This window comes from Aptenodytes patagonicus, chromosome 19 (assembly GCF_965638725.1).
Source record: "Aptenodytes patagonicus chromosome 19, bAptPat1.pri.cur, whole genome shotgun sequence".
NCBI classification, from domain to species: Eukaryota; Metazoa; Chordata; class Aves; order Sphenisciformes; family Spheniscidae; genus Aptenodytes; species Aptenodytes patagonicus.
The window spans coordinates 6,720,852-6,732,964 of record NC_134967.1 but is presented as its reverse complement, the minus strand read 5'-3'; the positions used below and the strand labels follow the sequence as shown (position 1 = coordinate 6,732,964).

Sequence of the window (12,113 nt, the reverse complement as noted above, 5' to 3'; positions counted from 1 at the left end):
TTAAGTCTTCGTTAATGATAGAGCATTACTTTTTCTTTTTTTGCCATTCTTAACATAATAAATAGAGGAGAGATGTCTCTGTGTTGTTACATAGGCATCTCTGAAATCTAGGCTTTGTTCCAGGCTTCTGAAATTAATTTGGGCAAATCCATTTATGTCTTTCTGTGTCTCAGTCCACTATCTGTAAAATGAGAATGATTAATGTTCCTAACTCTTAGGGGGATCTTAAGGATTTATATGTAGAATGTGGCACATTTAGGTTCTACAAGTTTGAAGAGTCTGGAAAAAAAACCCACAACAAAATAAAACTAACAGAATATGTAAAGGTAAATCATATTCACTATTCCTCTGTCACTATTTGGTAGTAGCTATTATCAATTGCTACTTTATTTCATTGAATTCAAGCCCCAACGTTAAGTTCCTGCTAACAGGGTAGATAGCAGCAGAAGAAAATAACAGCACCGTGACAAGACTCACAAAAATTGATATTAAGAGATTCTCCAGGTTGTCTGTTGTTCTCTCAGAGCAGAGATTAAAATAATTGTTTCATGTACAACTGTTCTTATAGCGTGCATTTTTCTTTGGTGGGCCTGGAGTCAGGACCGCCTTTAAAGTAGTGGAAGATGGCTATCTCTTCGGGTGGTTAAATCAGGGTGATACATGCCTGTTGAGATGTGGGTTGCACTCAGTCTTGCTCCCAGAAGAAAGCAAGCCAGTAAATTACACTCTCTAATACATGCTGTAGTTTAGCTGGTACCTTCTCTGTGCTCCTAGGCAGAGGCTAAGATACAGCACACGCTGGGATTGAGCAGCAATTCAGCAACAAGCAGAGCAATACGTTGTAAGTTAGCTGATGGTGTCTGTATGATTTACTCTCTCCTGCATTTGTAGGAATCGGCCTTTTTTTAGCAAAGTGCAGAGAAATGCAAATGGCTCAGCTTTACAGAGTTGACATTTGCTCTCAATTTCCCTCAGGTTGAGTAGCTCCACTGAGCAAAGTACTTCATCCCGGCTCATACGGAAGCATAAACGCAGGAGGAGGAAACAAAGGATGCGGCAGATTGACAGGGTAAGGTTGGCATCGTAATTTTCCAAGGAGGTGAACCGTGATTTTGAGTGTAGCATGTGAATTAGGAAGGGATCCAGAACAGATCTGTGCCCTGTTGAATTCATTGGAAAGGCTCCCTTTGGCTCCAATCTACCCTGGACTAAATCTCTAACATTTGAAGTTCTGCAGCACTAGAGTCAAGACTCTTTTTCTCCTCTCCCTTTCTCCTTTTACTGTTAAGTGATCGCATTTCTTGTTGTCTCTTTCAAGACCAGCCTCTGCAGGAGAACCTCCATTATGCTACTGGCTGATGTGGGCAAGGGGTGTCTGTGGTGTTAGACATCTGATGTATAAATTGCTGAGACTTGCATTCTGCTGAAAGGAGAAATCTACGTTTATAGGAAATCGTAAATATTTTCTCTTGCCCTTTTCTGTGCTAGTCCTATGGTAGCAGAATGAGGATGGTCCAGATGACGTACATCTTGAAGTAACTGTTTCGTTCTCCTATAAATATCAGTCTTCACAGATTAAAGAATGAGTATGCGTACATTTTTTCACAAGAACTGGAGTAATGTTTTAGAAGATATTTGATAAGCACATCTGTACTTCATTTTGGAGGGGGGGGAGTGTCTGTCTTCTCACTTCCTGAAGGATCATGTGTTGTTCACTCCTCTCTTTAGGGAGGAGCTGTGGATATAATAATTCACATTACACTGGGCACTTTAGTATTTAAATGTCTGCCTGTCAGTCGTGTAGTCAGGAAGCAGAAATGATTCAATGTGAAGTTCAGCTGAGAAGCCTCAATATAGGAACTTGCTCTGTGTGTTTTGTAAACAAACCTTTGAAGAAAGTGCAGATTGTGTTCAGATCTTTTTTCCTTCAGATTCTAAATGAAGGATAATTTTGAGGAGACCACAATGGTTTCTGGATGCCTTCCAAATGGAAACCTATTAATCAGTTCCTGATGAATTAATCCTCAATAGTTATTTTTATTGTCTTACTCTGTGCCATTTAAAACCTTGAGAATTTTCTGTTGTATTTTGCAGTCGTCTTCGTTCAGCAGCATCACTGATTCTACCATGTCCCTAAATATCATCACTGTCACACTCAACATGGGTAAGAGGATAAGCAATGTTTTTTTATGATGAATTTCAAGTGATACAGATGTATTTTGTCATGGTGTAGTAGGCTTTGAAGCCAGTAGAAAGTTCCTTGATTTGAAAGGATGCCAATTGAACCAGAGGGAATGGCAGCTGAGAGTCGCTACTCTGTTGACTGTGCCTGGATTCCTAGTCCAGTACCGGATAGTTGAGCTGTTTGCACAAGCAGATCAGTATTCTTCCCGAGAAGCCCAGGGAAGGAGCTGGAACTCCAGGATGTGGAGTTCTGCTTTTATTTCTAGGAACGGTAAGGGGTCAGACATTGTTAGGAGCAAGAGTAGAAGGGCACTGGAGGTTTGCATTTCTGCTGCTCATGTGTTTCATTGTTTAGCCAGATAGAAATGCGCAGGACTGCCAATTCAGCACCTTTCAGTGGCAGCAAATTCTTCCTGCCACTCTGACGTGTGGAAAAAACATTGCCTAATGCTGATCAGGTGCCTAATTTCTAGGTGTAGACATGTCTTTTCAATGTCATTTCTCTTGCTGATTTTTTGAGTGTAACTTTTCAGTGTCCTGTATGAAAAAAATAATGTCTTTAGCAGCGTTTCCCTGCTGCCTTTCCCTGAACGTGCCAGGCAGACATACGCCAATAGGGTAACCTGAGATACTTGTAAGTCAATATGGCCCAGCTGATGTGTTGAGAGAACAGATTTTTCACGACTGAAGTAGCCTGGTGTTAGCTCTTCACTATCATTCCAATCACCTTGTTTGCTTTTTTCCCCCCCTACCCTCCACTTTCTATCTGTATAGAAAAGTATAACTTCCTGGGAATCAGCATTGTAGGACAGAGCAATGACCGGGGTGATGGTGGCATATACATTGGCTCTATTATGAAAGGAGGGGCTGTGGCAGCAGATGGCCGAATTGAACCAGGAGACATGCTTCTGCAGGTTGGTCTGTGTCCAAAAATACGTGCTGCTGGCTTGTACGTTGGTGGCTCAGCTCAGTCATCCCACCAGATCCATGGACTTAGTAATCAGTTAACAGAATTCATTCATACTCAGAGAAACGTGTCACAAAGACTGTTATGACTTAAATCTATAATTCTTTGCGAACTCTGCTGGATAGTTGATGTGCTCTGAGAAACAATATTTCTGCAGCTGCTCAAAGGAATGGAAACAGTTACAAGACAAATAAATTTGGAAACAAATAATTAAAATGTCTTTAACTGTCCTGTTGCAAAGCCTGACCTCTGCTTTTTGCAACGTTTCAGGTGAATGATGTCAATTTTGAGAACATGAGCAATGATGATGCAGTACGGGTTTTACGGGAAATAGTCTCCAAACCAGGGTGAGCATATTACAAAATCTCTTGCTGCTTATCCTCCATATGCAGTTATTGGTATTGTGCAAACCTCAGAGAAATCAACATTTTGATCTCAATAAGCAACCGGAGTGCTGATCTCAACTCTGAACTTCTCAGTGTAAATGATGAAAATGTGAGATGGGTTCCAATGTACCAGCCAAAACCAACACAAACTAGGAGTTGCCTGGTTTCAGTAGTGTTATTTGTTTATATGATGAGCGTTTTAATATCTCAAGAGCTGATCATTCGACAGATTTCACCAATAGTGCTCATGATCTATGCAAAACCAGAAACGTCCTGATACTGGTTCATACTGAAAATACTTGGACAAGCATCTCAAAAGCATTCTCAGAATGTACTTGACAACTGTTGGATAGGAATGTTTGTTTCACAGAGTTCATTGTAGCGGTTACAACTTCTGTAGGGAAAGTTAGGAGTCACCCTTATTTGTTTTCTTTCTTCCTAGACCTATCAGCCTAACAGTAGCCAAATGCTGGGACCCCACTCCCAGGAGTTATTTCACCATCCCCAGGGGTGAGTATGTACTTGTGCTTTGCTGTGTTCCTGCGGAGCCCTCAAGGTCTAGAATATTTTCAGCTATTTTGGCATCTAACAGATTTCCGTTCCCTACAAGTTCGATACTTTTAGGTTTGGTTGTATTGTTTGTTTGCTTTTTGTTTTGGGAGGCAGGGGTTTAAGATACTCTTTCCGAGACTCCAGTGCCCACTGAATTCATGGGAATTTTTTTTTTGATTCACTTGGCTTTGGATCAAGCTCTTAACCTTTTGTTGGGTATATCCTCGTGATCTTAACCTTTCAATTGACAGAAAGTTTGGAGGATAACTATACTTAAGTGTTAAAAAGCCTCATTTTGTCACATGTACCCTTCTTGGAAAGAATTTGAGTGTTTTTAAAATTTGAGGCAAACAACATTGTTTAATGTACATAAAACCTCTTGAAAATGATCGAGTTTTAAAATTTCTGGCTTAATAAACCTTTCAGTAGCTATAAAAGATCTGTGCTCATGTGACAAACACAGCTGCCTCCTGCTGGTGAGTGCTCTGCTTATGATATTGAAACCGGCTTGTTACCGGTCCTTCTAAGAAGATGAGGATAGCATTGTCCGTTGAAATTAATGCAATGGACTTGTGCAGACTACAGGAGCTCACTCAGTGAAGTCCTTAGGAAAACCAGCATAATCAAAAGAAAAATCCCACAAGTCACATATTTCAGGTTTGCTACAGGGAGAGCTTATGCATCAGTTTGTCCTTTGTTCAGCGAAGATGCATCCGTTATTATCCAAGGCAAACAGCGGTATATCTGTTGTAGGCTAAACTGGTTGCAATAATGTGTGGGATATATTGAGGAAATACCTAACATAGGCAGAGCTCTTTTACATAATTTCTGGTTTAAGGCAATGGAACAACAGCCACTGTAATTCAGAAGAAAAGGAGTAATCCAGATTATGGGGAAAATTGAGTTTTATTCCCAGCTTTAAAAATTACTTGCTGTGTGGCTCTTCTTAAGGTCTGAGTGTAATTTCCACTCTTCTCTGACACCAGTCTCTTCAGATGGTCTTTATATATCTTGTCTAGTTATTTTGCAACACTATTCCAGTCCTACAAAATTTCATTATGGCTGCTGAAAACACTGAGAGGGGAATTCCATGATGCCTCATCTCTGCAAACACAGAGCTCTCGAGTTACTGTTCTGATTCACCTTCAGCAGAAGATTCACATTATGTCTGAGTGGTTATTTTGGATCCAAGACCCTTAGAAGTAGGGAGAGACCTTCCCATCAGCTGGGGCAAAGCATTTGGTAGTACTTCACGTCATAGCAAAATGAGAATCTCTATCTGACTGTATAGAATAATAGTGAAATATTATTACTGGACTGGTAGCTTCTTTCCCACAAGGGGAAATATTTCGCTCCTACCGCAGTCACAGGAACAGGAGTGTCATTGTTTTATCCTATTAGGCTGGTGCGGCAATTGCTAGAGGAAACCAGCTAACTGCTGGCAAGGTGCTTTTGTTCCCTCGTGCTGGGGCTATCTCGGTTGTAGTATCAGAATGGCAAGGACTTGTGCACCCCCAAAAAATTCCTTCTTACTCTAGGTCTTAGTGTTTACTGCAAATCTGATTCCCTTTGTCTTTTTCTCCCTTTCTGGTTGTTTTGCAGCTGAACCAGTGAGGCCAATTGACCCTGCAGCGTGGATCTCTCATACCACAGCCATGACGGGAGCGTACCCCCGTTACGGTATGAGCCCCTCCATGAGCATCACCACATCTACCAGCTCCTCACTAACAAGCTCAATTCCCGATTCGGAAAGTAAGTCACACTGCGGCCAGCCCAGGGCAGGCGTCTTCTGCTCGGGGCCAGCAGTGCAGAGCTGTGCGCAAAACCGACCCCAGCCACAAGCACGATGAAAACGACAGCCACCACAGAACTCTTGAATGCTTTCTTAAATTTGTGATTCTTATGGGGAGCATAAAACCTTTTTCCAAAGGTCAGAAGTTAACGCAGTGGTGATTTGCCAGGGTTCACATTCAGGAAGAGGTGGCTTCTGGTCCCTTTTAAAGTTACAAGGCAGGCCTTCAACTTTATCCCCTCAGATGAATGTGAGAGCTTCCTCCTTGCATTTGACTGTTTTTATAATAAATTTAAATAATTTACTTCAGATAGATTTCACTGGATAATAATGTTAGTGTATCATTTAGGAAATCTTCCACTGATATTCACATAGCCTTCTTTTATACTTTTTTATACTTTTAGAATTTATTGAACAAGGAAAAAACAAATGTAATGTCCCACGTGAAATTACAGTTAGAATTCAGCCTTCTTTCCTGGTTTGTCTATCTGTGGCAGTCTCTAAACTAGTCATATCCAGGTAACCAACAAGTTGTCATGATTCCTTATCTTGGAAATTTTTGTTTAAAGAATATAAACTCTTCCTTTCTTTCACTCTTCCTTTGCTTTCTGATGTAAGCGTGGGATAAAAGCCAGCATTTGGTTTGAAATACATGGCAGTAAGGCAAGACAAATAAACGAGGAGCGTGTGTCTCTGAGAACACTGTCCACTGAAGTCCTAGTTCAGGAAAGTGCTCATATTTAAAACAGCACTTCTGTTTACTCGACGTGAAAGTTTTGAGGTACTTTACACCTCATTGGTATGTGTTTATTTCCTGTAATATTAATATGGAAGAATTTCTCTAGAGATGCAACCTTTCTATCAGATTTGTTCATCTGTAGCAAGGAGATTTATTATATTCGTTTCTATACACATAGAAATCTTGAAGTGGCTTTAAAGTTCTGAGAAGATGATCTCATTTGTGGCACAATGCTACCTCAGATGCATTCATTGAAAGCCAGATAAATACTTAGATGTTTAACAAAGGATGCCTATGTGTCTGCCAGATCTGGGGTGTAAATTTAGGACTGAGTAACTCTTTTCATTCTGTAAGATTTTTCCAGAGAGAAAGGGGGGATATAATTTAGAAAAAACAGCGAAACAAAACGAACAAGAAAAACAACACTTTGAGGATTTTGAAGACCAATGTGGTGTTGGTGATTAGTGACAGAATCTTCCCTGGACAAATGCATGGCTGAAGTGTGAAAGTTGCATTTTCAGGGACCAGTTAAGTCCTATCAGACTACACAAGTGTCTGCCTCTTTTTCTTCTACGCTCTCTCAGATTTTATAAGCACATAGTTCCTGGAATTACACCTCACCTTGAATTGAAAGGGTGGTTATCCTTTTTGTAGGTGTAGTAGCTCAGTGCCTCTATAGATAGTAGGCAGCACCGCTGAAGGGGAAATACATCCGCAGTAGAAAGCGAGTGAACCACTTACCTGACGACTGCCTTATCTTGAGATGTGTTTTCAGCCTTACAGGTACTAAAGATTGCTGGAATCAAATGTATCTGCTGATTGCTGTCAAACAACAAGAGCCTGTTACTCTGCATTCCTCTTGAACTATTCATGTACCGTGTGCCTTGATATATAGTGATGCGATTGGGAAGTGTGGAATGCAGGCGCCCTCTCAATCATACTTTTAAAATAAAGGTTATTTGGGAGCAGAACCACATTTCTGGAGACAGCTTCTCATTTCTGTGCCAGTGACTTACGATGTTTCCTTTCCTGAATGCAAGAAAACGCGGAGTACCCCTGACCTTTTTTGTGATCTTCTGCTAAACACTCCTTCCTTCAGTTCAGTCCTGTCACCCCCCTCCCCGAACGCGGCAGGCAGCACGCCAGGGCCCTAGGTACAAAGAGCACCTGTTGTGTGAACCTCTTTGCCAGGAAAGACAAAGTTGGGGAGGAACCAGAGGAGGAGAGAGAGAGGTGGGGAGAGACTGCACATGGACACCTCAAAGAACGAAGAGCTTCATGCAAAATGGGGCGCTCTAACTTTTCATATTGCAGTGCAAGATTCTCTGTTTCAGTTCCTCTGAGTCACTGGTGTTTGAAGAAAATATAGTATCTGTTCTACAGTATCTGGCTGTGAAAGTGGAAGCAGTGAATTAACGGAGTCATCTTAGACAAGTCTGTTTCATGGGTCCTTGTTTTAAGTATTGTGAATGTCCGCTGTTTTACTCTGTTTGTATAGCAAGGCCAGGATAATGTAAATGGACTGAATAACTGCTTTCCTTCTGACTAGCATTCCTTTGCTCTCTAGCCTCTGGATCAAAAGTGAGTGATAGTGATTAAAGTAGCTGAGATTTTGGGGCCATGCAAATCACCACCACACAGTAGGAATTATTCTGTGTTAGCTCTTTATTTTCCCAGGTGCATTTCTTCAAAAACAGGACTATGCAAACCAAGGCAGACTGAGGTGTTTCATAGTAATTATTGCTTTAAAAAGTGTCTTGTTCTCCAGCAGTGTTCTGGCTGATGCAGGAGAATATTCTCTCACAGTGGTTTGTGAGTGATGAACTCGCTGCCTCAGTCAGTGCAAACCCTGCTCCTCGTTTACTCTGCTAAAGGTAGATTTTTCCAGCTCCTGTTCTGCCACTGCAGGACCCCTTTCTGCAAAGTAGTGCTGTCCCATTCCATGAGATTAACTTCAAGTATTTCAATGTTTCTTGAAAGTCTTGCTGTTTCAAAATGCAGTCCGCTGACGTTGTTGGAAAGATCTCTTTTTCTCTTGCATGTACTTCAGAGGATTTTGAATTGAGACTTCAGACTATTTCTGCTTAATAGTATTCAGCCTGAGGTACTGCGTAATTTCCTGGGGCCTTTTTGATCGGGCAAATGTGTACTTCCTTACTCAATTAAGGATACAAGCCAGTGGTGGTATTACATGTGGTAGGACTTCGTTTTCCTGGAGCATACACCTCTTTCATTACCAGGATCTGCTAATGGGAAAAAAAAATGCCACTCAAAACCAATAAAGGAAGCCCTGAGAAAGAGCTTTGCAGTAGATCTGGTTCCCCTGAAAGGAGTTACTGGCTGTGCTGTTCCTCACATTTGCACATACCTGTACAGGTGGTCAGGTAGTCAGGCCCACAGTTGACAGAGTTCAGACCAAAGTGGCTGCATTTTAGATGCATCTTAGAATTTTTCAGATTTGTACAGCAACTAGCAGACTTAGAAAATATTGATGATCATTTGGCCGGTGTTGTTCTTTATATGCAGATCGCAGGTCTCCAAGAAAATACAATTTATTGCTCCCCACATACTTTACTTGAATATTGTTTTGTTTTTTTCTTTCCCCCAAACAAACATGTTGCTTTTTGCCACTAACCAAACTAACTTAAAGCAAAAGCAAAATTTTAGTGTTTATTCAAACTTTAAGTATTGAAACCACATGCATAGATGGTCTGGGATATTTTCATGCATATTAGCAGTGCATGTATGGAAAGAAGCATTTTCAGTTTTCATTGTTTCATGCTTGTTGTACCTTTTATCAAAATTTGGGTTGCTGGAAGAGGGCAAAATTGGTTCCCTTGTGCTTTTGAAAGGTGGGTGATATGGGGAGCTGGGAGAAGGGAGGGGAGGAGGGTTTCTGAATTCCTGCTGGAGAAGGGTCTGAACTACAAACACGGGATGCAGATGCTCGACATTAATTTTCTAGGGCTGGGAAGATGGGAGCAGGAAGGAGGGCTGGGTGCTGTATTCAAAGAATATAGTCGTCTTATGACAAGGATGATTGAGTTCTGCACGGAACACAAGAAGGCTGGTTAGGCTCTTGGACCCAGATTCACCCCACTGAGCTTTCAATATTAGATGCCACTTTGCCTCTATGTATGGTAGAGAAGGAGCTGCTAAAGGAACTAGACTCCTACAGTAGGCACCTCAGTTCAGCAGGGTGAATCTCAGCCCTATTGTTCTGGTTTTATTATAAAAATTGATCAGGAAAGTATGAAGCCTCTGGTGAGCCAGCTCTGCCCATAAGAGTGTCAAATATGAATGGAGCAGTGACAGCTGCTGAGGCATTTGGGAGCAGCGGTTTTTTAAGTGTTCTGCAAGAAAGATGCAGGGCAAAGTAATGCTGGGGTAAGTGACTTGTTAACTTGTAAGGCTGCCATCATTGGGATCCTGGAAAGGTTTTTTTGAAGGAAACCACTAACCTTTATCCTGATGATGGAAGCTTCAGTTTCTAATTTCAATTCTCCCCAATTATGCTGATGTCCAAGTCTTAAAAAGACAAATGGACATTGATTGAGACATGATCGTCATCTTTCTCCATGCAGACGGGTATTATTCCTGACAATTAAACCAAAAGTTAAAGAACAAGCCAAAAAACCTTGTCCTACAGAGTTTTGCATACGGTGCACTGAACCGTTGGGTGGGTAGGGGCTGTTCATGGCAAATTGAAATGGAAAGCAATGGTCATAGAACTCCTTGGGTTTCCTTTTCTGCACATCTCAATGCAGTGTGGATTGAAAGAGTGCAGTGCTGATCTATAGCTGGTTTGTGAAGTCAAGACACGCAGGGACTCAGCATCTCAGTGACTAAACTGGTTGCACTGAGCACAATCTCTGAAGAATTGGTACAAATGCTATAATTTATGCTATTGATGCATTTGGGAACCTGTGTCTTTTTTTGCAACTGTTGGTAAAGCTGTGTCTTGAAATGTTTCATTCAGATTGGGAGCCGAAAAGTTCTTTTCAGACTCGGTTCATTTCAAAGAAGCATGTAACCTTTCTTCCTTTTAGAATTAGAAGAATCTCCCTTAACTGTGAAGAGTGACATGGCTACTATTGTCAAGGTTATGCAGCTACCAGACTCAGGCCTTGAAATTCGGGACAGGATGTGGTTAAAAATTACCATCTCCAATGCAGTGATAGGTAAGCAGATCAAAGGAAAGCTGGGGAAAAAAAACCAGTGGCTTTTTGGAAATAGGCTGAAGAAACTATCTTTATGTGAACTTTTTTTTTTCCCCTGTCTACGACCTCTTATATTCCCTTAACTTGATATTTGTGAACAACCCTAAGTGTGGCAGGAAATAACTAATATCTCATGTTTGAGCCTGGACAGCCAAAAATACTGCGTGTTTCTTATGCCCGCACACAGGTGGTCCTTAACCCTTACTTGTTACATCTCAGGTTTTCCAGGTAACTACTTGTGGCTCTAGCAATCTGCCCAAGTTCAGCAGAGCAACAATCCTCGTAATTCCAGTTCTAGACAGCCACACAACCTTAATAAAGCATCTTAATTACATTTAAAATTACCACAACTAGTCTACCTTTGATTATGACTGTCCTGTGACCTGAACCGTGCTAACATTTAGTCAATCTAGGCTGTAGTTACGTTTTGCTGAGGAAGGGATTGGAACCCAGGTCTTCTGACAACGTAACATCTGGCTCTTGAGGAAGATGACTCTCCCAGTCACTTCTGTTCTGTAAATCCTGTGTCATTTTCATTACTGCAACTCAGAAGGGGTCGAACAGCGTAACTATAAAATTTTCTGTGTGCGTATTTGGTGTCACTGTTAATGTAGTGTTCAACTGGATGCAAGATAATTCTTTGCTTTCTTTATTGATGTTTGGTGGTAACTAATTTAGCAGTTAGGCTGAGTTGTGAAAATAACATTTTAAGCTCTTTGCAGCAAGATTGCTAAATATTCATATTTGTGTTCAGTACCTGGCACAGTAGTACTAGTGGGCTATGTGATAATGTGAAGATTAAAAAACAAAAAAAGATCAGTTTGGCTTGGATGATCCTGTGTCTTCTCTTCCTATTCTCATTTTAGGAGCAGATGTGGTTGACTGGCTTTACACACACGTGGAAGGCTTCAAAGACCGACGGGAGGCTAGAAAATATGCCAGCAGCATGTTAAAACATGGCTACCTCAGGCACACTGTGAACAAAATCACCTTCTCGGAACAGTGCTATTATGTCTTTGGAGACCTCTGTGGCAGTAAGTTCCCCACCTGTGAAGGGCAAAGCTGCATGTGTGTTGTCTCTTCTGTGCTCGCAGGATGTGCAGAGGAGAGTCCTATGGGGCTTCACAAGTGGGTGTTTCGGAACAGGCCATTATTCTGAAGTTGCATGACAAGTGGTTGACTCTTCCTGTTGGACCAAGCAATTAGACCACTTGGAAGAAAAGGATGAACTCATCAAATAGGGCATTGCACTGAGGCTTAAGAAAGCAGGATT

General features: G+C 41.4%; 1 protein-coding gene across 4 annotated transcripts in view; it reads left to right on the top strand.

Moving 5' to 3' along the window:
* Window positions 1-12,113, top strand: part of DVL1 (dishevelled segment polarity protein 1) — a 104,622-nt gene that overhangs the window by 82,333 nt on the left and 10,176 nt on the right. For 3 of the 4 annotated variants that reach the window (XM_076356398.1, XM_076356400.1, XM_076356401.1), the window contains 8 exons: window positions 976-1,069; window positions 2,095-2,164; window positions 2,959-3,098; window positions 3,422-3,498; window positions 3,980-4,047; window positions 5,692-5,841; window positions 10,670-10,801; window positions 11,707-11,874. In XM_076356398.1, the coding sequence (XP_076212513.1) occupies window positions 976-1,069; window positions 2,095-2,164; window positions 2,959-3,098; window positions 3,422-3,498; window positions 3,980-4,047; window positions 5,692-5,841; window positions 10,670-10,801; window positions 11,707-11,874 (899 nt within the window). The remainder of the gene's footprint in view (window positions 1-975; window positions 1,070-2,094; window positions 2,165-2,958; window positions 3,099-3,421; window positions 3,499-3,979; window positions 4,048-5,691; window positions 5,842-10,669; window positions 10,802-11,706; window positions 11,875-12,113) is intronic. The other variant, XM_076356399.1, reaches the window with a different exon arrangement.